At 35.9% G+C, this 26142-nt stretch overlaps 1 protein-coding gene across 1 annotated transcript in view; it reads right to left on the bottom strand.

Moving 5' to 3' along the window:
- Positions 1–4051: 4051 nt before the first annotated feature.
- Positions 4052–26142, bottom strand: part of TXNDC16 (thioredoxin domain containing 16) — a 103654-nt gene continuing 81563 nt past the window's right edge. Inside the window, exons 15-19 of the mRNA XM_082648867.1 lie at positions 18098–18182; positions 16343–16481; positions 11617–11777; positions 8795–8985; positions 4052–4366 (exon numbers count right to left, since the gene is read on the bottom strand). Of these exons, the coding sequence (XP_082504993.1) occupies positions 4098–4366; positions 8795–8985; positions 11617–11777; positions 16343–16481; positions 18098–18182 (845 nt within the window). The 3' untranslated portion in view covers positions 4052–4097. The remainder of the gene's footprint in view (positions 4367–8794; positions 8986–11616; positions 11778–16342; positions 16482–18097; positions 18183–26142) is intronic.

Below are 26142 nucleotides of genomic sequence, written 5' to 3'. Positions count from 1 at the left end.
TTTGTTGGGGGGCAGGGGAGCTGTCCAATGCATTGTAGGGTGTTTACTAGCATCCCTGGCCTCTAATAACCCCATTATATGCCAGTAACACCCCTATAATGCCAATCAAAAATGTCTCTTGAGAATGGACTTGAGGACCTGGGGAGGGGGAAGGGTAAGCTGGGACGAAGTGAGAGAGTGGCATAGACATATACACACTACCAAATGGAAAATAGATAGCTAGTGGGAAGCAGTTGCATAGCACAGGGAGATCAGCTCAGTGCTTTGTGTCACCTAGAGGGGTGGGATAGGGAGGGTGGGAGAGAGATGCAAGAGGGAGGAGATATGGGATATATGTATATGTACAGCTGATTCACTTTGTTATACAGCAGAAATGAATACACCATTGTACAGCAGTTATACTCCAATAAAGATGTTAAAATAAATTAAAAAATGTCTCTTGACATTGCCAAATGTCCTCTGGGGGCGGAGGGGAGAGGGCAAAATTTTTCCCTGATTAAGAAACACTGTTTTTTAACATCATGACTACAATAAGACAAATATAACTGCCAGCTCTATGATTCCATTGTGGAATCAATTGTGATTAAACTAGAGTTACATTCATCTTTTAGTTTAAAATGTATTGTGGCTAGAACTAAGTAAATTATGCCAGTTATTGTTTAGAGCTGAGCTGTCTAATACCATAGTCACCAGCCACATGTGGCTAACAAGCACTTGAAATGTAGCTACTCTGAAGTGAGATGTGTAGTAATTGTAAAATATGCACTGGATTTTGAAGACTTGATATGAAAAAAAGAATGTAAAATAATTATCATTTTTATGTTAACAATTTTGGATATACTTACTGGGTGAAATATATTAAAATTAATTTTACCTGCTCAGTTCTACTTTTTTAATGGGGCTACAGAAAATTCTAAATTACATGAAATGGTGCATTATATTTCTATTGGACCTCACTGGTCTAGAAACTTGAAATGATTTAGTATTGTTTTTTAAAAATTATTTAATTATTAACAAACTTTATTTTTTAGAGCAAGTTTAGATTTCCAGCAAAACTGAGCAGAAAGTACAGAGAGTTCCCATATAATCCTTGCCTTCCACATGTCCAGTCTCTGACACTGAGTTTTTAATCATGAATTGGTGCTGAATTTTGTGAAATATTTTTCCTGCATCTATTCACATGTTCATGATTTTTCTCTTTTAGATGGTTGATGTGATGTGTTACATTAATTGATTTTCAAATGTTGATGCATCCTTGCCTACAAAGGATAAATCCCACTTGGTCATGGTACATAATTTTTTTTGTATATTGTTGGATTCAATTTGTTGACTATTTTTGCATCTATGTTCATGGCCCATTGTTGATCTATAGTTTTCTTGTACTTTGACTGGTTTTGATATTAGAGTAATGCTGGCCTCATAGAATGAGTTTAGAAGTATTTTATTGGCTTCTATCTTTTGGAATAAATTGCAAAGAATTGGTATAATTTGTTCTTTAAATGTTGGATAAAATTCCCCAGTGAACACATCTGGGCATGGTGCTTTCTGTTTTAAAAGGTTATTAATGATTGATTCAACTTCTTTAATAGCTGTAGGCCTATTCAGATGGTCTACTTTTTCTTGTGTGAGTTTTGGCAGATTGTCTTTAAAGGAATTGGTCCATTTCATCTAGGTAATCAAATTTGTGGACAGAGAGCTGTTCATAGTGTTCCTTTAATATACTATTATAATCCATAGGATCTGTAGTGATGTTTCCTCTTTCATTTTTGATATTAGTAACTTGTATCTTTTTTTAAAACTTTATTGGAGTATAATTGCTTTACAATGGTGTTAGTTTCTGCTTAATAACAAAGTGAATCAGCTATGCATATACATATATCCCCATATATGCATATGCTCCCATATCTCTTCCCTCTTGCATCTCCCTCCCTCCCACCCTCCCTATCCCACCCCTCTAGGTGGTCACAAAGCACTGAGCTGATCTCCCTGTGCTATGCAGCTGCTTCCCACTAGCTAGCGATTTTACGTTTGGTAGTGTATATATGTCCATGCCACTCTCTCACTTTGTCCCAGCTTACCCTTCCCTCTCCCCGTATCCTCAAGTCCATTCTCTAGTAGGTCTGTGTCTTTATTCCCATCTTCCCCTAGATTCTTCATGACCGTTTTGTTTTTTTTTTTAGATTCCATATATATGTGTTAGCATACGATACTTGTTTTTCTCTTTCTGACTTACTTCCCTCTGTATAACAGACTCTAGGTCCATCTACCTCACTACAAATAACTCAATTTCGTTTCTTTTTATGGCTGGGTGATATTCCATTGTATATATGTGTCACATCTTCTTTATCCATTCATCTGTCGATGGACACTTAGGCTGCTTCCATGTCCTGACTATTGTAAATAGAGCTGCAATGAACATTTTGGTACATGACTCTTTTTGAATTATGGTTTTCTCAGGGGATATGCCCAGTAGTGGGATTCCTGGGTTGTATGGTAGTTCTATTTTTAGTTTTTTAAGGAACCTCTCTACTGTTCTCCATAGTGGCTGCATCAATTTACATTCCCACCAACAGTGCAAGAGTGTTCCCTTTTCTCCATATCCTCTCCAGCATTTACTGTTTCTAGATTTTTTGATGAGGGCCATTCTGACCGGTGTGAGATGATATCTCATTGTAGTTTTGATTTGCATTTCTCTAATGATTAATCATGTTGAGCATTCTTTCATGTGTTTCTTGGCAATCTGTATACCTTCTTTGGAGAAATGTCTATTTAGGTCTTATGCCCATTTTTGGATTGGGTCGTTTTTTTGATATTGAGCTGCTTGTAAATTTTGGAGATCAATCCTTTGTCAGTTGCTTCATTTGCAACTATTTTCTCCCATTCTGAGGGTTGTCTTTTCGTCTTGTTTATGGTTTCCTTTGCTGTGCAAAAGCTTTGACGTTTCATTAGGTCCCATCTGTTTATTTTTGTTTTTATTTCCATTTCTCTAGGAGGTGGGTCAAAAGGGATTGTGCTGTGATTTATGTCATAGAGTGTTCTGCCTATGTTTTCCTCTAAGAGTTTTGTAGTGTCTGGCCTTACATTTAGGTCTTTAATCTACTTTGAGTTTATTTTTTGTGTATGGTGTTAGGGAGTGTTCTAATTTCATTCTTTTACATGTAGCTGTCCAGTTTTCCTAGCACCACTTATCGAAGAGCCTGTCTTTTCTCCATTGTATATTCTTGCCTTCTTTATCAAAAATAAGGTAACCATATGTGTGTGGGTTTATCTCTGGGCTTTCTATCAGTTCCATTAGTCTACATTTCTGTTTTTGTGCCAGTACGATACTGTCTTGATTAATGTAGCTTTGTAGAATAGTCTGCAGTCAGGGAACCTGATTCCTCCAGCTCCATTTTTCTTTTTAAGATTGCTTTGGTTATTCAGGGTCTTTTGTGTTTCCATACAAATTGTGAAAAATTTTTTTCTAGTTCTGTGAAAAATGCCATTGGTAGTTTGATAGGGATTGCATTGAATCTGTAGATTGCTTTGGGTAGTAGAGTCACTTTCACAATGTTGATTCTTCCAATCCAAGAACATGGTATATCTCTCCATCTATTTGTATCATCTTTAATTTCTTTCATCAGTGTCTTATAATTTTCTGCATACAGGTCTTTTGTCTCTGTAGATAGGTTTATTCCTAGATATTTTATTCTTTTTGTTGCAGTGGTACCTGGGAGTGTTTTCTTAATTTCACTTTCAGATTTTTCATCATTAGTGTATAGGAATGCAAGAGATTTCTGTGCATTAACTTTGTATCCTGCTACTTTACCAAATTCGTTGATTAGCTCTAGTAGTTTTCTGGTAGCATCTTTAGGATTCTCTATGTACAGTATCATGTCATCTGCAAACAGTGACAGCTTTACTTCTTCTTTTCCGATTTGGATTCCTTTTATTTCTTTTTGTTCTCTGATTGCTGTGGCTAAAAGTTCCAAAACTATGTTGAATAATGGTGAGATAGTATTACTTTTTAGTGAAATAAATTCTTAAGTCTATCAAATAAGCCAAAAAGACTTCAGAAAGCTTTCCACAGCCCTATGAAATTAGCTGACTTTTGAGCATCATAATTCTTTATTATCATGCCTGAATTGTTTTTTGGCTTCTTCAAACCAATTACTTCTATTCCAATGCTTTTTTCTCAATGTTCCAGTAGGTTCATTTCTGATTGCTGATTTATCTTCAGGCTGTTCTTTGTCATTTTCCTGCACATCAGTTTCTTTTATACACTCAGGAACTTTCCTAGTAGGATGCTGTGATGTTGCAGCATCCATCATACTTAGAAAATCATAAGCAGGCAGAGGAGGTTTCCATTTCTGAGCAGGTAAAATTTCTGGAAGAAAGACAGAATCAAGGTTTAAAGATGAACAGATATAAAATCTCATCACATGAATATACTAGAAAATGTTTTATTTTGCAAAATATATTTGTAGGAGTAAAGGTCTTATCAGTTTTCCTTATCTGAGCAAAGCTATATTTTATTATCATCATTGTCTAAGAAGCTTGATACATTTGTCACTATTAGACATTTTTCATATATTACATTTACAAGCTATTCTATTTTAAATAAAGATAAGTATTAATAGGAAAAACACAAAAGGTCCATAATCTCACTGCCTGTTAACCCTTGTTGAGGTTTGAAAAAATAGCAATATGTGTAATGAGATTACACACAGCCAGGGACAAGTTAAAATGAAGAAGTCTCTTGCTTCCCTCACTATCCCTGTCTTTATCCCAAAGAACTATAACTATGAAACATTTCAGGAAAAAAATTTGGAACATACATAGAGATTTATTATTTAGACAAGTATTTCCTTACATTTTAAAGCATTTTCTGTTTTGGAAGATTTGATTAACATCCTTTGCACATACTTGATGAAAAAAAAGTACATTTTATAAAAATAATTATAGGCAAGAAATCATTTAAAATTGCTATGGAATCAACTACTATAAACAGACAGTGATTGGAATCACGGCAGTGAATCTTAACATTATTTTAAAACATTGGTCATTAAAAAAAGAAAATGAATTTACGCTGACAACATATATATGAGATAAACTAGCTTTTCTCCATTTAGAAAACAGATTTCACACAATTTCAGAGTTTAGTTGGCTATTTGAAATACTATTTGAGAAATAAACTATATATAAGGAAATGTGTAAAGTAAACATTTAAAAAATAAATTCCAGTGAAAGAATCTATGCACTGGTACATGAAAAGAAAGTAATGCTCAAAAATAAAAACTTTAGCATCTCTCATAAATCAAATAAAAGCTTAGGACATTTTAAGAAACTTTAATTTCCTAGAGTAGATTAAAGCACAAACGAAAATCTGCATCAATATATATGTATATCTATACTCTACTTATTGATATATGATTTCTTCACTCAGACTCAATTATATGAAATCCATGGTACATCAGCAGGGTATTAAATTTAGGCTACCCTTGTAATTGATGTTTCAAATTACAGTGTTGTCAGGTTAGCAGACTCAAAAGTGACAAACAGATAAAATAGTTTCTTGAATATAATGACTAGGTAAGAAGTAAGAATAACTATACTTTGCAATATGCAGATAAAGCATCTTTAAGTCCAATTTAAAGCACAGCAAAGATTTAGCAGTATTTATTTTTTAAGGTAAACACTGCAGCCTAGTGGTCTGAGATGATGACAAAATGCCCGAAACTGGACATCCTAATTCTGCTAATTATTTCCTGAAGGAACTCTATAAAGATTTTAATGTTTTCAGTTACAAATAAAACTGTATTCTCATCACATATGGTCAATAAAGACATTATTATCAAATTAGTAATGATAATAATAATAATCGCCAACATTGATTGAGGCTTTACTATATATCAGGCATTACGTAGTTAATCCTTACAACCCTATGAGGAAAGTACAATTATTATCCCAGTTTATAGGTGAGAAAACCAAGGCCTAGAAAGGTCAGAGAACTTGACCAAAATTAAGTGTAAGTCTCAAGTAAGAATAGCCAGTGGTGACAATTTCACAGGAATTAAGATGTGCAGCAAGCAAGGTGAGGCAGGGACTGGTGGCACCACGTTACAGATTCAGGCTATTCTAAGAGTGGCTGCAACATCCCTTGTCTCAGATCTGTCTCCCAAGGTGTGGTGAGAGCAGGTCCTGGCAGCACAGAAGACAAGTCCCAATACAGAGAAGTCCTGCTTGGACTTTTGCTTCTTCCCTATTCCCAGAGGCTGCAGGAATAACTTCAGATCAGGAGCAGTGATACAAAGAAGTAATGGAAACCAGAGGTATTAACATAATTGCAATGGAAGAAATACCAGTCTCTCAGGAAACTCAGAAGAATAATTCTGATTCTTTCCTCTAGTAATGGTTTGAGTTGAGGAATCAAAGCCCCCAAGGATGCTCCTTGTAGGAAAGGATCTTTACATGAAGAATAATAACACTTTAGGTTTTACACTTTAAAACGTATGCCTTCGCATACTTAATTTTGATTTTTAAAATAACTGTGACGTAGTCAGAGTAGGAACTATTAATCTCCTTTTATAGTTGTAAAGGAGGGAACAAAGAAAAAACTTGCCTAAAACCACAGTTAGTAATCAAGGAGGCTGGGTCAGAAGCTCAGGTTTCTGTGTCTTTGAACATCACACGACCTTTTTTAAAGCAATTCAGTTGGAGAGGTACTCTGGCCCGACTTACATATAATCCTATCTGACTTAGAGTCCCCGAGGCCTCTGTGTCACAGCAACTGCAAAATGACAACACTCAACTGCTTCTATAAAATAGCAATGCAGATAGAGAAGAGAACATAGACTATCTGAAGAGCTCAAGAGCTACAACCGAAAGGACCCCTATGTTGTGTGGCTAGAATGAAGAAGCCAACATTGAGTGATAACAACCATAGAAAGGCTTCTTTCAGATTATGGAAGACAAAATAGTCAATTTAATTACTTTTTTACATATCCTAGGAAAATGTTAAAACTAATAAATTATCTCAGAAAATTAAGACTTAAAAATATATACATCTAAAAGGACCCAGAAAAGCCAAAATAATCCTGCACATGAAGAACAGAGTTGGAGGATGTAAATTTCCCAATTTAAAACCTGTTACAAAGATGCTGTATTCAAGAGAGTGGGGCAACTGCCATATGCTATCTGTGTACATAATAGAAAAACATGTACATGAATGTTCATAGCAGCATTAGTCATAATAGCAAAAAGTGGAGACAATGCAAATGTCCATCAACTGCTGAATGGAGAAACAAAATGGGGTATATCCATCCAATAGAATATTATTCATCCATAGAAAGGAATGAACTACTGATTCATGCTATAACATGGATGGTCCTTGAAAGCCTATGCTAAGGGAAAGAAGCCAGACCCAAAAGGCCTCATGTTGTATGATTCCATTTATACGAAATGTCCAGATTAGGCAAATCCATAAAGATGGAAGGTACATGAGTGGTTGTCAGGGAATGAAGGGAGGGGAGAATGGGGAGTGAGTGCTAATGGGTATAGGGTTTCTTTTTGCAGTGATGAAAATGCTTTAAAACTCAGTAGTGGTGATGGTCGCACAGCCTCGTGAATATACAAAAAAACCCATCAAATTGTATACTTTAAAAGGGTGCATTTTACGGTATGTGAATTACATTTCAATACACAAATACCTTTTATAGACTATTTAAACACAATAATTTAGTTAAAACTGCCTAACTTAACAGAAATGAAGTAGATAGACCTCCTGGGAAGAACAGGTATGCTGCAATGATTGGCACTTAAAACAAATAAATTCAAGAATCTGATTAAATATACATAAATATACATAATGACAGACTCACACAATGCATGCTGGCTGAGAGACAGTGTAACACTGAATTGGAGTTTATATACCAGAACTGTGTGTATATAAATATATAAAACTCTGTGTGTGTGTGTGTGTGTGTGTGTGTGTGTGTGTGTGTGTGTGTGTGTATATATATATATTCACAGTGTGTATACATATATATTCACACACACACCCTTATTTCAGAACTCGGTCATGAACAGTGTCAAAATGTTATTATAATATAGTTCATTTGGTTTTCAATAACAAAATCCTCAGAAGTACCTTAGGAAACTTTTCATTACATCAAATTTCACACTGTTTCCTCAACAGACTAATGATCTAGATGATTACATGTTAACTAATTTAAATTATATCAACAGGCCTGTTGTTGTCACAATTGTATATAAACTAACATACACATCTATACCACAGGTATAAATCCACATAGGTTTTAGAAAAATAGGGAGTATGGCATGTCATAAGCCAGCATTATAAATTCTGGGTCAAGATCTATTTTCTTGTGGTTCAAAATTCTGGCTCTGGAGTACAACAGAGCCATGTTGAAATCCAAGCTTCCTCATTTACTGGTTAATTACGACTTTGAACTAGTTACTTAACTCTTCTACAGGTAATGATAGTTCCTATGACTCTTGTGAGAATAAATGAGATAATGCATGTGAATCATGTAGCTTTGAGCCAGACACCTACTGAGCATTCAATAAATGTTAGCTATTATTATTAAATTTCATATGACACTTATTTTCTGTGGGTAGTAATGCCTACCATATAGGAGACTGTCCCATGGACAATGCTATCAGCGTATTAATATTTAGAATACTTACAAACATTACAATTCAACTCATTCTAGCATCCATGAGCGATAATTCAAGTTTAAAAAAATCCATGAAACAAAATATAAAATTGTGCACATTAAAACAGGAAACTTACTGATATGACTTTCTAGTCCTGCTTCTAATTTTTTCAGCCACAATAAAAGGTTCTGTTCAGTGATAGCCTGGTCTGAAGGAAATGCAAATACTTGGCCGCCTGAATGCAGATTTACCACAGCAAGAAGAGGAAGGGGAGGTAGGGTATCAAAATATGCCTGCAAGATTCCTCTCCCCACAGGAGTATTCTTCCTATAAAAGGGAGCAACTGAACACGTTAATTAATATTTCTTTCTATAACAAAATAACAAGAACAACAGTTTGTAAAACATATTAACCTTTAAATATAGTATCATGCGAGGAAGTTTATTTTATGAAAATATGTCCTAAAAATCAAGAGGTCTGTAACTATGTTATTAGTAACCAGAGGCATAAAAAGTTTCTTTTAACATAGGGTACTTACTGTATTTCTCTTAGCAGAAAAAAGGCAACCAATGAGTTTTAATGAAAAACATAGTCCAAAGGCTTGTCAATTTTGTCTCAATACAATCAATACGTTCCTTCCAAAGTTTAGTCAAGTATCTGATCACATGTCAGCTCAAAAATTAAATGGCTACAAAACTATAAAATAACAAGATACTAATAATAAATACCCCTTTTCCAAATAAAATTATCTCTTTCCTCAGGATTAATTTCAAATTAAAAAGATTTTTTAAAGTATTCATACAAGGAAACCACAAGTTTAAGACACCTATTTTTCCTAATACAGCACATTCCCCATAATGGAAAGGACTATTTCACTCTGAGATAGCTACAAGGATAATTACCCGGGAAAATTTTGTTTCAAGTAGTAGGCTGTACTGTTAGTGAACTCTTCACAACAAAAGTGTACACTGCCCCATTTTTGTAATTTTTCCAATGAGTTAAAAATGAAATGTCTTTCATCTGATGACTTTGAACAATGGATAGTGTATCTAAATATGTGAACTGTGTTCAGAGACATTAAATGTAATAACACAAGCCACACATCTAGAAAATATACCAGGAAATATGGTTGGTAAATGCACTGATAATTTTCTGTAAAGTTTTAGGCTGCATTTTTAAAATACAGAAATACAGAAAAAGGAATTAAAGAAAAATGCCAAAATAACACAATGTTTATTTTTCTGTATTTGCCAAATTTCCCTCAATGAACATCCATTACTTTTAAAATCAGAAAAATTATTATCTTTAAAAATTTACTGTATGACACCAAAAACAAAGGCAACAAAAGCAAAAATAAACAAGTGGGACTACATCAAACTAAAAAACTTCTGCACAGCAAAGGAAACCAACAAAATGAAAAGGCAACATTCAGAAGGGGAGAAAATATTTGCAAATCATATATCTGATAGGGGATTAATATCCAAAATAACTAAAGAACTCACACAACTCAATCACAAAACAACAATTCAATTAAATAATGGACATAACTGAATGAACATTTTTGCAAAGAAAACATACAAATGACCAAAAGGTACATAAAAAGATGCTTAACATCACTAATCATCAGGGAAATGCAAATAAAAACCACAATGAGATATCACCTTACACCTGTCAGAATGGCTATCAACAAAAGACCACAAATAACAAGCACTAGGGAGGATGTGGAAAAACTGGAACCCTTGTGCACTGTTGGTGGGAATGTAAATTGGTACAGCCAGTATGGAGAAGAGTATGGAGGTTCCTTAAGAAACTAAAAATAAAGCTACTATGTGATCCAGCAATCCCACTCCTGGGCATATTATATCTGGAGAAAAACATGGTTCAAAAAGATACATGCACTCCCAATGTTCACTGCAGCACAGTTTACAATAGCCAAGACACTGAAGCAACCTAAATGTCCATCAACAGAGGAGTGGATAAAGAAGATGAGGCACATATATACAATGGAATATTACTCAGCCATTAAAAAAATGAAATAATGCCATTTGCAGCAACTTGTATGGACCTGGAGATTATCAAAGTAAGGGAAGAAGTCAGAGAAAGACAAATATCATATCATATGATATCACTTCTATGCAGAATCTAAAAAAAATGATACAAATGAACTTATTTATAAAACAGAAACAGACTTAGAGAATGGAATATTATTCAGCCATGAGAAAGAATGAAATCCTGCTATTTGCTACAACATGGATGGAATTTGAGGGCATTATACTAAGTGAAATAAGCCAGAAGGAGAAAGACAAATACTACATAGTAGTATCACTTATATGTGGAAGCTTAAAAAAAAGCCAAATTCATAAAAACAGAGTAGACAAGTTGTCAGGGACTACAGGGTGGGGGAAATATGGAGAGATTGGTAAAAGAATACAGACCTTTCAGTTGCAAGATGAATAAGGTCTGAGGATTTAATGTATAACATGATGACTATAGTTGATAATACTGTACTGTATCACTGAAATTTGCTAAGCGAGTAGAACTTAAATGTTCTCACCACCCCCAAAAGTTTATATATATAAAACAAATATGTGAGGTGATGGATGTATTAAATAATTAGATGGAAGAATCTTTTCACAATGTATACATATATCAAATTATCACAATGTATATTTTAAATATCTTACAATTTTATTTGTCATTTATATCTCAATAAAGCTGGAAAAAAAATCACACAGCAAAAAAAAAAAAAAGAATTTACTGTAAAACAGAATTCAGTCTAAAACAACGTCATCTTAGACAGTCTGAGGGAGTTTAGTTACTAAAATATCATGATAACATACACATTGGTCCCATAATATATAACTCCACAAGTAGAGTTTCATTCCCTAATGAAAATTTAATAATAATTATACTTTCTTTACCTTTTACGTATTAAAAAATAAAAAAATATATACTTACAGATTTAACCAGCAAGGGGTAAGTGAATCCAAGTGTTTCTCTTTCAGCAGCGTCAATATTGCTTTTTTATGCTGAGGATTTATGCTGCCATCACTGAATAAAATGAGTAATGGTTTCTGAAGTCTTAAGTAAGTGGGAAGATTTTCCACAGTGATTTCTGGCTGTTTAAAACAAACCAAGAAAAATGGAGAATTATAGTGTATAAAGTAGAAAATAATGTTCAAATCACTCTTGCAATTTTAGTTTGTAAAATGTATTTCAAACATTTTCATTTAAGTGGAGATTTTGCTATACTGATTAATAACTATGAATCTCAAGAGTTTTTTAAATTTAAACCCAGTTTGTCTTAAGAATGAGTTATTTTCAAAATTAAACTAATAGAATTTGAAAACAAATTAAAGGAGCTCCCTGTTTTACAAGGATGTAGTACTTCTAATAATTTCTTATGCTAAAATCTGGATCAGACTAGCCAACATACACATGACAAATAAAATTCTTGTTATATCTTTATAAAATTTTTGAAAAAAAACATAAGCTGAGCTTTAAAGAGATAATCTTTTAACATCTATGATTACTTAAAAATTAATAAAATCTTGCTTTGTTTCAAAATTATGAGTTTTTAGCATAATTAAAGTAATTCAATAATATGCTAAAACAAATTTTAAAAGTCTCTTATTTCTTTGGGGTTTAAAATAACAATGAAAAAATTTAGTAAGAAATAAGAAATCTTACCCTTTTATTCTTTTTATTAATTAAAAGAGAACAATGTTTTTTATATATTTGTAGAAGACAACTTTGTCTAGGCTGTTATTAATAAGAATTGAAAGAGTAACAAACAAAGTTAACATATTCAGGATTAAAAATAGCAGTGACACTATATATAAAATAGATAACTAATAAGGATGTACTGTATAGAACAGGGAATTCTACTCAATACTCTGTAATGGCCTATATGGGAAAAGAATCTAAAAAGTGGATATATGTATATGTATAACTGATTCACTTTGCTGTATACCTGAAACTAACACAACATTGTAAATTAACTATACTCCAATAAAAATTTAAAAAAGAAAATAGCAGTGACTTAGAATATTAAAGTCTTCTACCATTTTCCATTTTTAGTACCACATCTATTAATTCATCTTCTGGATGTACTTATGAGCTGGATTAAATCTTCCTATATCATAAAACTAATCCCCTGCTGACAGATAAGGAAACCAAAGACGAGAAACTGACTTGCTGAAGTCACACAGCTAAGTAGGAGGAAGAGTTGAATGAAACTAGCGCTCAGGCATCCTGTTCACCAACTTCCCATTTCATTGGATCACACTAGAAATCCAAATGAACAATTTTTTTCATGGTGCCAACCACCTCCGATTCATCCCCAAACACCAAACTCTGGCATGTACTTTTCCGTACTTAGTTCTCAAAACCACTTTCCTCTGCCAATTCTCATTTTTCTTTAAATTCTTTCTCTTTCACACTAAAAATCCTCTTTTCACACCTTCCTCTTTCATGATTTAAATCTTAGATCCCTTCTTCTCCAAACTCTCCTGTGTTGTATTCTTGTATTAACTATCATCTTTTCTCTTCTACATGAGTTACGTCCCCTTCCTAAAATTGACAGATCTCATCAAGCCAGCAGAATGGATTTGACGAATCTGGTGCAATGGAGCCATCACTGCTCAATTCAAAAATTTATTGAGAACTTCAAGATCTTATGCTGGGTACTGAATCAAAAAGAATTAAGGTGCTTACCCTGCCCTCAAAGAGTTCATAGTTAAGAGAAGGAAAGAAGTATACAAACTGCTGTGATCCAAGAAAAAAATTAATGTGTGACACTAAGGAAACCTATTGGTTCTAAATTAAAACTAAAAAACAAGTTAGGGGAGCTCATGGGTGATTTTAGGAAGTGGTATTTGATCTGGGCCTTGCATAAGGAATAAGACCTTGATAGATAGAGGTGTGCGCTTAGAGCGGGGATTCCAGATATAGGGAGCATCATGAGGGTGCAGACAGATGTTAAGGCATGCAGAGTATCTGGGGAACAGTGAGAGTGAAGCATACCAGACTTAGGCAGGCAAGAGGCAAATGTGGCTGTCAAACCAGATGGGAAAATGACTCCACAGGCTTTCTAGCTCTCAGGAATACTGAGATTTTGTATCAAATGAGTGACATGGTTAGGCCTGTTTCAGATGACTAACTGGAATATGAATTTGTGGAAAGACAAGCTAGTGACAGGCACTGCTCTTTCCTAAGTCAGGAAAGAAAGAGTAAGAGTTGTGTGAGTTTAGAGGTTATGATTAGAAACAGAGTTAGGAATCATCAGCTGGTATGACAGTAGAAGTTATGGGTATAGATAAAGTCTCCAAAGAAAAACATAGCAAAAAAAGAAAAAAGCGTTGAAGATGTAATTCTAGAGTGGCCAGAGGGTTGAAAGTGTACCTAGAGAGGATTGAATTGCAAAAGCCAAAGGAGGAGAGAATTTTAAGAAGGAAAAGCACAATCAAGAGTTTTGATTGCTATTCAGAGGTTAAGGAGAAACAGAAAAGGTCATCAAATGTGGTCCCTGGAAGGTGACCTTTGGCTATTTGAGTACGTAAGAGACTATAATTGTGTGGGTTCTGATATTCTTAACTTATTCATAATAAGAACATAAAAAGGAACTCCATGTATCTGAGAAAAGTGCTAAACATATTACCTAACAAATAGTTCTAAGTGTGACAGCCTTGGATATATCATTGCTTACTTATGATATTTACATAGCAAATTATCATGTATTTCAGATTTGGGCACTATTTACCTGGACTAATTTGTCATCAGGTTCATTAAAATAAAAGTTCGATGTTATGTAAAAAATGTTAACCATCCGGCCATCCACTCCTCTTTCCTATCCAGAGGAAGGATCCAAAGTCCTTTTGGTAACTAGGTGTAGGCCAGGAGACAGATTACTGCTAGCTGGCTACTGTACACAGTCACTGATGCTCTAGACTTAAAGCTCCAACACAAAGCAGCACTGAGAAATTTAATAACCACTTGAAGGTTTTAGAATTTATGAAAAGATCGTAACTAAAAGCAAAATAAATATTATTACAGCTGTTCATTATTTACTTGAACACTGCAAACCAAAATGTTGTAAATTTGCCTTAACTATAAACATTGATAATTGTTAAGCTTGCCCACAGTTTCTCAGCCTTAAAGAATATAATCTTAAAGAAAACAATTAGATACCTATTTTTATCTAGCAGTTAGGCAAAGATTAAAGAGTAAAATGATACAAATCTTCTGTTGGGCGAGACAGGAATAAATGTCAGAAGCCTTCAAAATGTGCCTACCCTTTGGACTAGCAATTCAAATTCTATGAACTTACCGTAAGTATATAGTCATAGCAACACCCAAAGATTATCTATAAGGATGGTCCCAGAATAAAACAAAACAAAACAAAGACATCTTAAATATTAACCAACAGGAAATTAGATAAATTGTGGTTTATTAGTACAACAGAATATTATGCCAATATTTAAAAACTAATATGCAAATATTTATTTCTTGGTGGAAATATCCCTTAATATAAAAAGATAAACACATATATACACATGGAATTTTTTTTTAACTTCGGGAAAATATATCCCCAAATTTAAACTTGGTGAAAGAAGTTATGGTTTATTCTGATTTTCTTCTTTATAGTTTCCTGTATTATCTCGGGAAAAAAAGCTAAAGTCTTACAATAATTCCAAAAATATTACACTATGTATATGCTAAAGAAAGTCATTTAATAATGTCATTAAAGACAAAAATGTTACTTTATAAATAATTTAGAAAACCACATCCTGAAAATATTAATGATTTGATTGATTATAAACTGTAACTTTAATTGGTGGAGGGGAGGCAATAGAACTGAGGTCACAAAAAACTTAAAGAATACATTCATTTCTTTGAGCCTAAAATGTAGTATCATTTAGGTCAGCATGACAAAAAACAGTAACAGGAGGATATTCGTTCAGTATTTACAGTTGATAATAGTACCCCTATGGCACTTTAGAAAGGTAGAAAAGCATAAATTTATAATATTCTAGCTACAGTTAATATTAATGCAAAACAACCAAAATCAAGAAATGCAGGTTACATCTGCTGGGCCCCTGAATCCATTATTACACAAAGTAAGCATCGGAAAAGGACTTTCTTAAGACAGTATTTTGCTCTAAAATGGTATAATAATACCAGCTAACATTTGTTGAGTGTTTACCAGGGGCCAAACACTGTACACAGAGCACTGAACACCCATCTCGTTTAGTCCTTACAATAATGCTCTGCAGCAGGGGCTACTATCACCTACATTTTACACATGTGGCAACGGAGGCACAGGGATGCCTCCCTCAGCCAATAGGGAGACAAGCAAGGATCGGAAGCCCAGAAGTCTGCTCTCTGGAATCTATGTGCTTTATGCCAAGTTTCAGCCTAGACTGAGTACTTCAACTGGCCATCAGCCACAAGCATCTCAGCAATAAAAATAATCCAAAGACATGTAAACTTTTGGCAGTGGACTAAAGAAGCTGTATGCATAACAGGTGAATAATAAAACAGAGCAACCCAATGAATCTTGACATCACAACACATCATGCCCTGTGCCAACAAAAGCTGGAAAATCATGTATTAAAACACACTGTCTTTAACTGGTCTAGATTTTCGTATTTCAAATAACATCCTTATTATAAAATATACTCACAAATATTTCCAGTGATGCATTTGTTATTATTTGAACTATTTCTTGAGCATGGACATTAGCTAATGAAATGCTCTCGATTTTGCCTTCTTTGTGTCTGGCAAGCAGCAGGGCTGGAAGAGTTACAGCATATTTATTTGACCTATGGAGAAATGTAGTATTAAAATTTCCAGCCAAAATATAGCAAATCATCAAAAATATGAACAGTTAGGCCAAGAAGTCACAATGGAGGCAGCAAATGGGAAGCCCTACTAAGGAAAAAAGAACTCGATTTCCAGACAAACTTATCTTCTATGTGAGGCTATCTGCGCAAGTTCAAGAACCTTGATAATCTAGATTAGAAGAAAGCAACAGATAGTAATCTAGCCAGATTTGTATTTCTAGACAACTTATTCATCAAGAAAATGTCCAAATAGGAATAGGAACACACTGAATGGTTCTCCACTTTTTGGGCTGCTCACCAAACTGCTGAGCCAAGGAGACAGGCATTTATGAGAATGGGCCTGTTATTTGCCAGGCACTACACCAAGTGCTTCTAGTTAAGTCTTCAACCGTCAGAACATCCCTATAACCCTCTGTTTACTGATGATGAAAGAGCGGTAAACAGCAGAGACAGAATTCACACTGAGGTATTCCAGATACAGAGTCTGTGCTCTCTCCACTGAAACAGAGCCCAAATCTGCTCCCTCCTACCACTACTTTTGCTAACTAAACTTAAAAGAAAATCACTAAATAGGAAAAAAATGTCTTGTGTGAAATTACCAGTGATGTAGTCACATTTATATCATGTAAAAGCTTAATTCATGCTAAAACAAAAGTATAGACGTTATAATATTATAAACATTAGTAGAAAGCCCAGTTTTCAGATTACCTGTTGGTAATATAACCAGTTGGTTATAAACGAAACATACTCTGAAAACTACTGGTCTAGAAGAGAGTGGGTGACTGTCCATGTGTCAGGTGAACAGGTCTCATATTCCCTAAAGATCTGGAGTTTGTATTCACTTTTAAAAAATCACTGATTTCATGGAGCTCGATCATCAAAAGCATGTGTCACCAGTATTCAGGATGAAAGATTTAAGCTCAGAAATGACAATGAGGAATAATATAGTCAGAAGGTAATAAACACAAACTGGGGCTTATTAACTCCACGTGCAGCTGAAGAGGAGTCATAAGTGTAGAACGTGCTATGTATTCATAATTTCCAAATTTTCAGTTCAGTCCTTCATTCCGCAGCAACTGAAATACTTGATAGTTCACAGGAGCCCCGAATTCTACAAATAAAGCAACTTAAGTGGCTAAAAGAAGCACTGCTTAAGTGTATGTCTGCAATAACAAAATTAAGTAGAACTATCCTTTCGTCACCTAAAACTCTGCGAGAAATATAGAAAAACTGATTTTTATGTAGACCTTGGTGGCAAATCAAAACCCAGACACTCAAGAAATAAAATTCCTCATAAAACTATGACAACTGAAAAGAATTTACCGCAGGTAATAGAATCCAAAGAGGAAAACTTTTATAGGAAGATGAAGTAGTATGAATCCAATGTTGCCTCATGAGGGCATCTAGCCTAAAGAAGAATTTTGAATATCTAAAAATTCTAAATAGCCAGGTAGTACTTCCTAGATCTTCCCAGAAGGAAATTAAAAATTTAGTTATGTTGCTGCCCTATTTTCCTTCATCAACTTTGTAAAGACAAACAATAAATTATTTTGCAAACTTCTTCCTCCCTAAAATTAGAAGACCAACAGACTTACAGTGTCAAAACATCTTCTTCAGAATAAATTCCTGTGATAACACATCCTTTTAGGTAGTTTCCTGCTTCAGTGAACTCTTCTTTTGCTATAAATACACAAACAAGTTAAAAATCTGAAACCTTTCAAGTTATGTATGCTATTCAACTGACGAACATCTTTACAGATGATAGTGCTTAATTATTAATTAATTATAAAGATGTTTAAGTGCAGACCTTACATACCTTATTGGTTCTAAAATATATCTGTGTTCTTTTTATAACATTTGATAACTACAGAAATGTACACTGATATAATACAACTATGGTTCTGTAAATAAATGTACTCCAAATGTACACATGACCCTTGAACAACACGAGTTTGACCTGCATCGGTCCACTTTATACATCAATTTTTTCAATAAATATAGTACCTGTATTTTCATTTAACAGACATTTAAACTAACTAAGTGTGGGGAAAAGTATGTGTTCAACTGTGTTCAAGAGATCACAATACGTGGAATCAAAAGAAGTAGAGTTTGAGTCCTAATTCTATCCAAACTGAGCTTCCTGCCCTTGGGTGGGTCATTTATCAATTCCTTTATTTTTGAGGCAGAGACAGCAGTCTGGGGATTTTCAACTGTGCAGGGGGTCAGCACCCCTAACCCCCTCGTTTTCAAGGGTCAACTGTAATTTATAAGATTTACAGGATTCTAATCATACAGATTAAGTAAATAAATATTGGTTGCTTTTTAATCTACTCCTAAGGCAAGGTAAATGGAGACAGCTGTCCTATATGTAGCCTGGAAAGAAAAGCAGGTATGTGAAATGATACACACATTATAACCAGAAAATCTAAAAGTGCTCATATGCATAGAAAAAATAGAAGACTGGAAATTCTAGTCCTCTAACAGTGTCTCTGTTAGGGTTCTATAATTATGAGGGATTTGTATCTTCTTCTCTTATTTCCTGTATTTTCTGTAATGTGTTCTTGTTACTTTTAAACTTTGATTAATTTGTGTATCAGTCTTTTCCCATTTGTTATGATATACATTTTCAAAATAAGAACTATTATCTCTGCAGGTTTCTGAATACATTTTCATAAATAATAGCATATTCTGGACCTTATAACCAAGAAGCAAGTCTGAATTAAACAGTTGTAGACTAATGAGAAAAGAGCAAAGGTAGACTGATATAAATGATGTATTCTTGACAACTGAAGGCCAGATGATAGCTCAGCTCGCTGCACAAAAGGTTCATAACAGTTGAAATAGAAAAACTATGATGGAAGAATTGAATCATAAAGCACCTAGAGGTCTGGGTATGCTGAACCCAAAAGATCTGTACCTTAGTAGTCAGCACTATATTCGTGATGTGAGCATCAACACTGTTAACCTTGGGTAACCACAAGATTGTTTCCTTTAAAAACGATGCATACTTTCCACAAGACTGGGAAACACTGTAGGAAAGCCAGCTTACTAAAGTGGCAAAATCCACCAGCAGGCAGCACTGAGAGCTCATTTATAATCATAAATTTAATGAGAAACGAGTAACCCATGAAAATATGTTCTTTAGCCTGTGCTATACCAAAGTAGAAAAGATTCATAAGAAAACTAGGCAACTAGAAAGAACTGAGTGCTGTACTTTCATTTCTAAGAGAAATTTCTCTAAATTCTGATCAATAATTGATGATTGTTATCTAAAGCAATGACATAATGGAATCTGTTTTAGCTTCTTTTTTGATAAGAAAATTACACTAATATTCCCATATAATTTCCTCATGAAGAAGACTCTAAACTCATGAATATGTTTCTTGCAAGCCTCTGCATGAAACCCTTGTACATAAATCCTAAGTTCCTTGGGGAATGGTAGCATTTAAGACTGTAGACCTCAGTTACATATCCATTCCCACTAAATCAAAGTGTAAATTCTCCTCTGAATATTTGAAACCAGGCACATTCTCCTCCTTGGTGAAAACTGCATATATGTCAGAATATATGGCAACCCAAATATAAGGAAATAATCAGTTATCTAAATAAAAAGTTTTTTTAACCACTATAAATATACTTGAGGGCTTCCCTGGTGGCGCAGTGGTTGAGAGTCCGCCTGCCGATGCAGGGGACACGGGTTCGTGCCCCGGTCCGGGAAGATCCCACATGCCACGGAGTGGCTGGACCCGTGAGCCATGGCCACTGAGCCTGAGCATCTGGAGCCTGTGCTCCGCAACGGGAGAGGCCACAACAGTGAGAGAACCGCGTAATGCAAAAAAAAAAAAAAAAAAAAATATATATATATATATATATATATATATATATACTTGAGGTGTAATATTAACGGTGACTTACAATATTCAGTTGTTTTAACTTTAAACATATTTTAATTGCATAAAATAAATACATTAGGAGCTTCAAGACGGCACAAGAGTAAGATGCAGAGATCACCTTCCCCCCCACAAATACATCAGAAATACATCTACACGTGGAACAACTCCTACAGAACACCTACTGAATGCTGGCAGAAGACCTCAGACGTCCCAAAAGTCAAGAAACTCCCCACGTACCTGGGTAGGGCAAAAGAAAAAAGAATAAACAGAGACAAAAGGATAGGGACAGGACGTGCACCAGTGGGAGGGAGCCGTGAAGGAGGAAAGGTTTCCACACGCTAGAAGCCCCTTCGCGGGCGGAGACTGCGGGTGGCGGAGGCGGGGGAGCTTCGGGGCCGTGGAGGAGTGCACAGCACAGGGGTGCTGAGGGCAAAGCAGAGAGATTCCCGCACAGAGGATCGGTGCCTACCGGCACTCACCAGCCTGAGAGGCTCGTCTGCTCACCTGCTGGGGCAGGCAGGGGCTGGGAGCTGAGGCTCCAGTGGGCTACACAGCTTAGATCCCAGGGAGAGGACTGGGGTTGGCTGCGTGAACACAGCCTGAAGGGGGCTAGTGCGCCACAGCTAGCTGGGAGGGAGTCCGGGAAAAGGTCTGGACCTGCTGAAGAGGCAAGAGACCTTTTCTTGCCTCTTTGTTTCATGGTGCGCGAGGTGAGATTAAGAGTGCCACCTAAATGAGCTCCAGAGATGGGCGTGAGCCGCAGCTATCAGCAAGGACCCCAGAGACGGGCGGGAGACGCTAAGGCTGCTGCCGTCGCCACCAAGAAGCCTGTGTGCGAGCACAGGTTACTCTCCACACCTCCCCTCCTGGGAGCCTGTGCAGCCCACCACTGCCACGGTCCCGTGATCCAGGGACAACTTCCCCGGGAGAACGCACGGCGCACCTCAGGCTGCTGCAACGTCACGCTGGCCTCTGCCGCCGCAGGCTCTCCTCGCATCCGCGCCCCTCCCTCCCCCCCCGCCCCCGCCTGAGTGAGCCAGAGCCCCTGAATCAGCTGCTCCTTTAACCCCGTCCTGTCTGAGCGAAGAACAGACGCCCTCAGGCGACCTAGATGCAGAGGCGGGGCCAAATCCAAATCTGAGCCCCTGGGAGCTGTGAGAACAAAGAAGAGAAAGGGAAATCTCTCCCAGCAGCCTCAGGAGCAGAGGATTTAATCTCCACAATCACCTTGATATACCCTGCATCTGTGGAATACCTGAATAGAAACGAATCATCCCAAATTGAGGAGGTGGACTTTGGGAGCAACGACATATATATATATTTTTCCCTTTTTCTTTTTCGTGAGGATGACAGGGTCTTGGTGCTCCGACCGGACGTCAGGCCTGTGCCTCTGAGGAGGGGAAGCCGAGTTGAGGACACTGGTCCACCAGAGACCTCCCAGCTCCACGTAATATCAAACAGCGAAAATCTCCCAGAGATCTCCATCTCAATGCCAAGACCCAGCTCCACTCAACGACCAGCAAGCTCCAGTGCTGGACACCCTATGCCAAACAACTAGCAAGACAGGAACACAACCCCATCCATTAGCAGACAGGCTGCCTAAAATCATAATAAGGTCACAGACACCCCAAAACACACCACCAGACGCGGACCTGCCCACCAGAAAGACAAGACCCAGCATCATCCACCAGAACACAGGCACTAGTCCCCTCCACCAGGAAGCCTACACAACCCACTGAACCAACCTTAGCCACTGGGGACAGACACCAAAATCAACGGGAACTATGAACCTGCAGCCTACAAAAAGGAGACCCCAAACACAGTAAGATAAGCAAAATGAGAAGACAGAAAAACACACAGCAGATGAAGGAGCAAGATAAAAAGCCACCAGACATAACAAATGAAGAGGAAATAGGCAGTCTACCTGAAAAAGAATTCAGAATAATGATAGTAAAGATGATCCAAAATCCTGGAAATAGAATGGAGAAAATACAAGAAACGTTTAACAAGGACCTAGAAGAACTAAAGAGCAAACAAACAATGATGAACAACACAATAAATGAAATTAAAAATTCTCTAGAAGGAATCAACAGCAGAATATCTGAGACAGAAAAATGGATAAGTGACCTCGAAGATAAAATAGTGTAAATAATTACTGCAGAGCACAATAAAGAATGAGAAGAGTTGAGGACAGTCTCAGAGACCTCTGGGACAATATTAAGTGCACCAACATTCGAATTATAGGGGTGCCAGAAGAAGCAGAAGAGAAAAAGAAAGGGACTGAGAAAATATTTGAAGACATTATACTTGAAAACATCCCTAATATGGGAAAGGAAATAGTTAATCAATCCAGGAAGTGCAGAGAGTCCCATACAAGATAAATCCAAGGAGAAACATGCCAAGACACATATCAATCAAATTATCAATAACTAAATACAAAGAAAAAATATTAAAATCAGCAAGGGAAAAACAACAACTAACATACAAGGGAATCCCCATAAGGTTAACAGCTGATCCTTCAGCAGAAACTCTGCAAGCCAGAAGAGAATGGCAGGACATATTCAAAGTGATGAAAGGGAAAAACCTACAACCAAGATTACTCTACCCAGCAGGGATCTCATTCACTTTCGACAGAGAAATTCAAACCTTTACAGACTAGCAAAAGCTAAGAGAATTCAGCACCACCAAACCAGCTTTACAACAAATGCTAAAGGAACTTCTTTAGGCAGGAAACACAAGAGACGGAAAACACCTACAATAACAAACCCAAAACAATGAAGAAAATGGTAACAGGAACATACATATCGATAATTACCTTAAATGTAAATGGATTAAATGCTCCAACCAAAAGACATAGACGGGCTGAATGTATACAAAAACAAGACCCATATATATGTTGTCTCCAAAAGACCCACTTCAGACCTAGGGACACATACAGACTGAAAGTGAGGGGATGGAAAAAGACATTCCATGCAAATGGATACCAAAGGAAAGCTGGAGTAGCAATTCTCATATCAGACAAAATAGACTTTAAAATAAAGACTATTACAAGAGACAAAGAAGGACATTACATAATGATCAAGGGATCAATCCAAGAAGAAGATATAACAATTGTAAATATTTATGCACCCAACATAGGGGCACCTCAATACATAAGGCAAATGTTAACAGCCATAAAAGGGGAAAGCGACAGTAACACAATCATACTAGGGGACTTTAACAGCCCACTTTCACCAATGGACATATCATCCAAAATGAAAATAAATAAGGAAACACAAGCTTTAAATGATACATTAAACAAGATGGACTTAATTGATATTTATAGAACACTCCATCCAAAAACAACAGAATACACTTTCTTCTCAAGGGCTCATGGAACATTTTGCAGGATAGATCATATCTTGGGTCACAAATCAAGCCTTGGTAAATTTAAGAAAACTGAAATTATATCAAGTATCTTTTCCGATCACAACGCTATGAAACTAGATATCAATTAGAGGAAAAAATCTGTAAAAAATACAAACACATGGAGGCTGAACAATGCACTACTAAATAACCTAGAGATCACTGAAGAAATCAAAGAGGTCATCAAAAAAATACCTAGAAACAAATGACAATGAAAACACGATGACCCAAAACCTATGGAATGCAGCAAAAGCAGTTATAAGCGGGAAGTTTATAGCTATACAAGCCTACCTCAAGCAACAAGAAAAATCTGAAATAAACAATCTAACCTTACACCTAAAGAAACTAGAGAAAGAACAACAAAAAAAACCCAAAGTTAGCAGAAGGAAAGAAATCATAAAGATCAGAGCAGAAATAAATGAAATAAAAACAAAGAAAACAATGGTAATGATCAATAAAACTAAAAGCTGGTTCGTTGAGAAGATAAACAAAATTGATAAACCATTAGCCAGACTCATCAAGAAAAAGAGGGAGAGGACTCAAAGCAATACAATTAGAAATGAAAAAGGAGAAGTAACAACTGACACTGCAGAAATACAAAGAATCATGAGAGATTACTACAAGCAACTATATGCCAATAAAATGGACAAACTGAAAGAAATGGACAAATTCTTAGAAAAGCACAACCTTCCGAGAATGAACCAGTAAGAAATAGAAAATATAAACAGAACAATCACAATCACTGAAATTGAAACTGTGATTAAAAATCTTCCAACAAACAAAAGCCCAGGACCAGATGGCTTCACACGTGAATTCTATCAAACATTTATAGAAAAGTTAACACCTATCCTTCTCAAACTCTTCCAAAATATAGCAGAGGGAGGAACACTCCCAAACTCATTCTACGAGGCCACCATCACCCTGATCCCAAAACTAAACAAGGATGTCACAACGAAAGAAAACTACAGGTCAATATCACTGATGAATACAGATGAAAAAATCCTCAACAAAATACTAGCAAACAGAATCCAACAGCACATTAAGATGATCATACACCATGATCAAGTGGGGTTTATCCCAGGAATGAAAGGATTCTTCAATATACGCAAATCAATGTGATACACCATATTAACAGATTGAAGAATAAAAACCATATGATCATCTCAATAGATGCAGAAAAAGCTTTCAACAAAATTCAACACACATTTATGATAAAAATCCTCCAGAAAGTAGGCATAGAGGGAACTTACCTCAACATAATAAAGGCCATATATGACAAACCCACAGCCAACATTGTCTTCAATGGTGAAAAACTGAAAACATTTCCAGTAAGATCAGGAACAAGACAAGGTTGCCCACTGTCACCACTATTATTCAACATTGTTTTGGAAGTTTTAGCTACAGCAATCAGAGAAGAAAAAGAAATAAAAGAAATCCAAATCAGAAAAGAACAAGTAAAGCTGTCACTGTTTGCAGATGACATGATACTACACATAAAGAATCCTGAAGATGCTACCAGAAAACGACTAGAGCTAATCAACAAACTTGGTAACGTAGCAGGATACAAAATTAATGCACAGAAGTCTCTGGCATTCCTATACACTAATCATGAAAAATCTGAAAGTGAAATTAAGGAAACACTCCCATTTACCACTGCAACAGAAAGAATAAAATACCTAAGAATAAACCTACCTAAGGAGACAAAAGACCTGTAGGCAGAAAACTATAAGACACTGATGAAAGACATTAAAGATGATACAAACAGGTGGAGAGATATAGCATGTTCTTGGATTGGAAGAACGAACATTGTGAAAATGACTATACTATACAAAGCAATCTACAGATTCAATGCAATCCCTATCAAACTACCACTGGCATTTTTCACAGAACAAGAATAAAAAATTTCACAATTTGTATGGAAACACAAAAGACCCCAAATAGCCAAAGCGATATTGAGAAAGAAAACGGAGCTGTAGGAATCAGGCTCCCTGACTTCAGACTATACTACAAAGCTACAGTAATCAAGGCAGTATGGTACTGGCACAAAAACAGAAATATAGATTAATGGAACTGATAGAAAGCCCAGAGATAAACCCACAGACATATGGTTACCTTATTTTTGATAAAGAAGGCAAGAATATACAATGGAGAAAAGACAGCCTCTTCAATAAATGGTGCTGGGAAAGCTGGACAGCTACAAGTAAAAGAATGAAATTAGAACATTCCCTAACACCATACACAAAAATAAACTCAAAATGGATTAAAGACCTAAATGTAAGGACAGACACTGTAAAACTCTTAGAGGAAAACATAGGCAGAACACTCTGTGACATAAATCACAG

The sequence above is a fragment of the Grampus griseus genome, assembly GCF_964374135.1.
Source record: "Grampus griseus genome assembly, chromosome: 2".
NCBI classification, from domain to species: domain Eukaryota; kingdom Metazoa; phylum Chordata; class Mammalia; order Artiodactyla; family Delphinidae; genus Grampus; species Grampus griseus.
The sequence above is the reverse complement of the archived record's forward strand: the minus strand, read 5'-3'. Positions and strand labels throughout refer to the sequence as shown.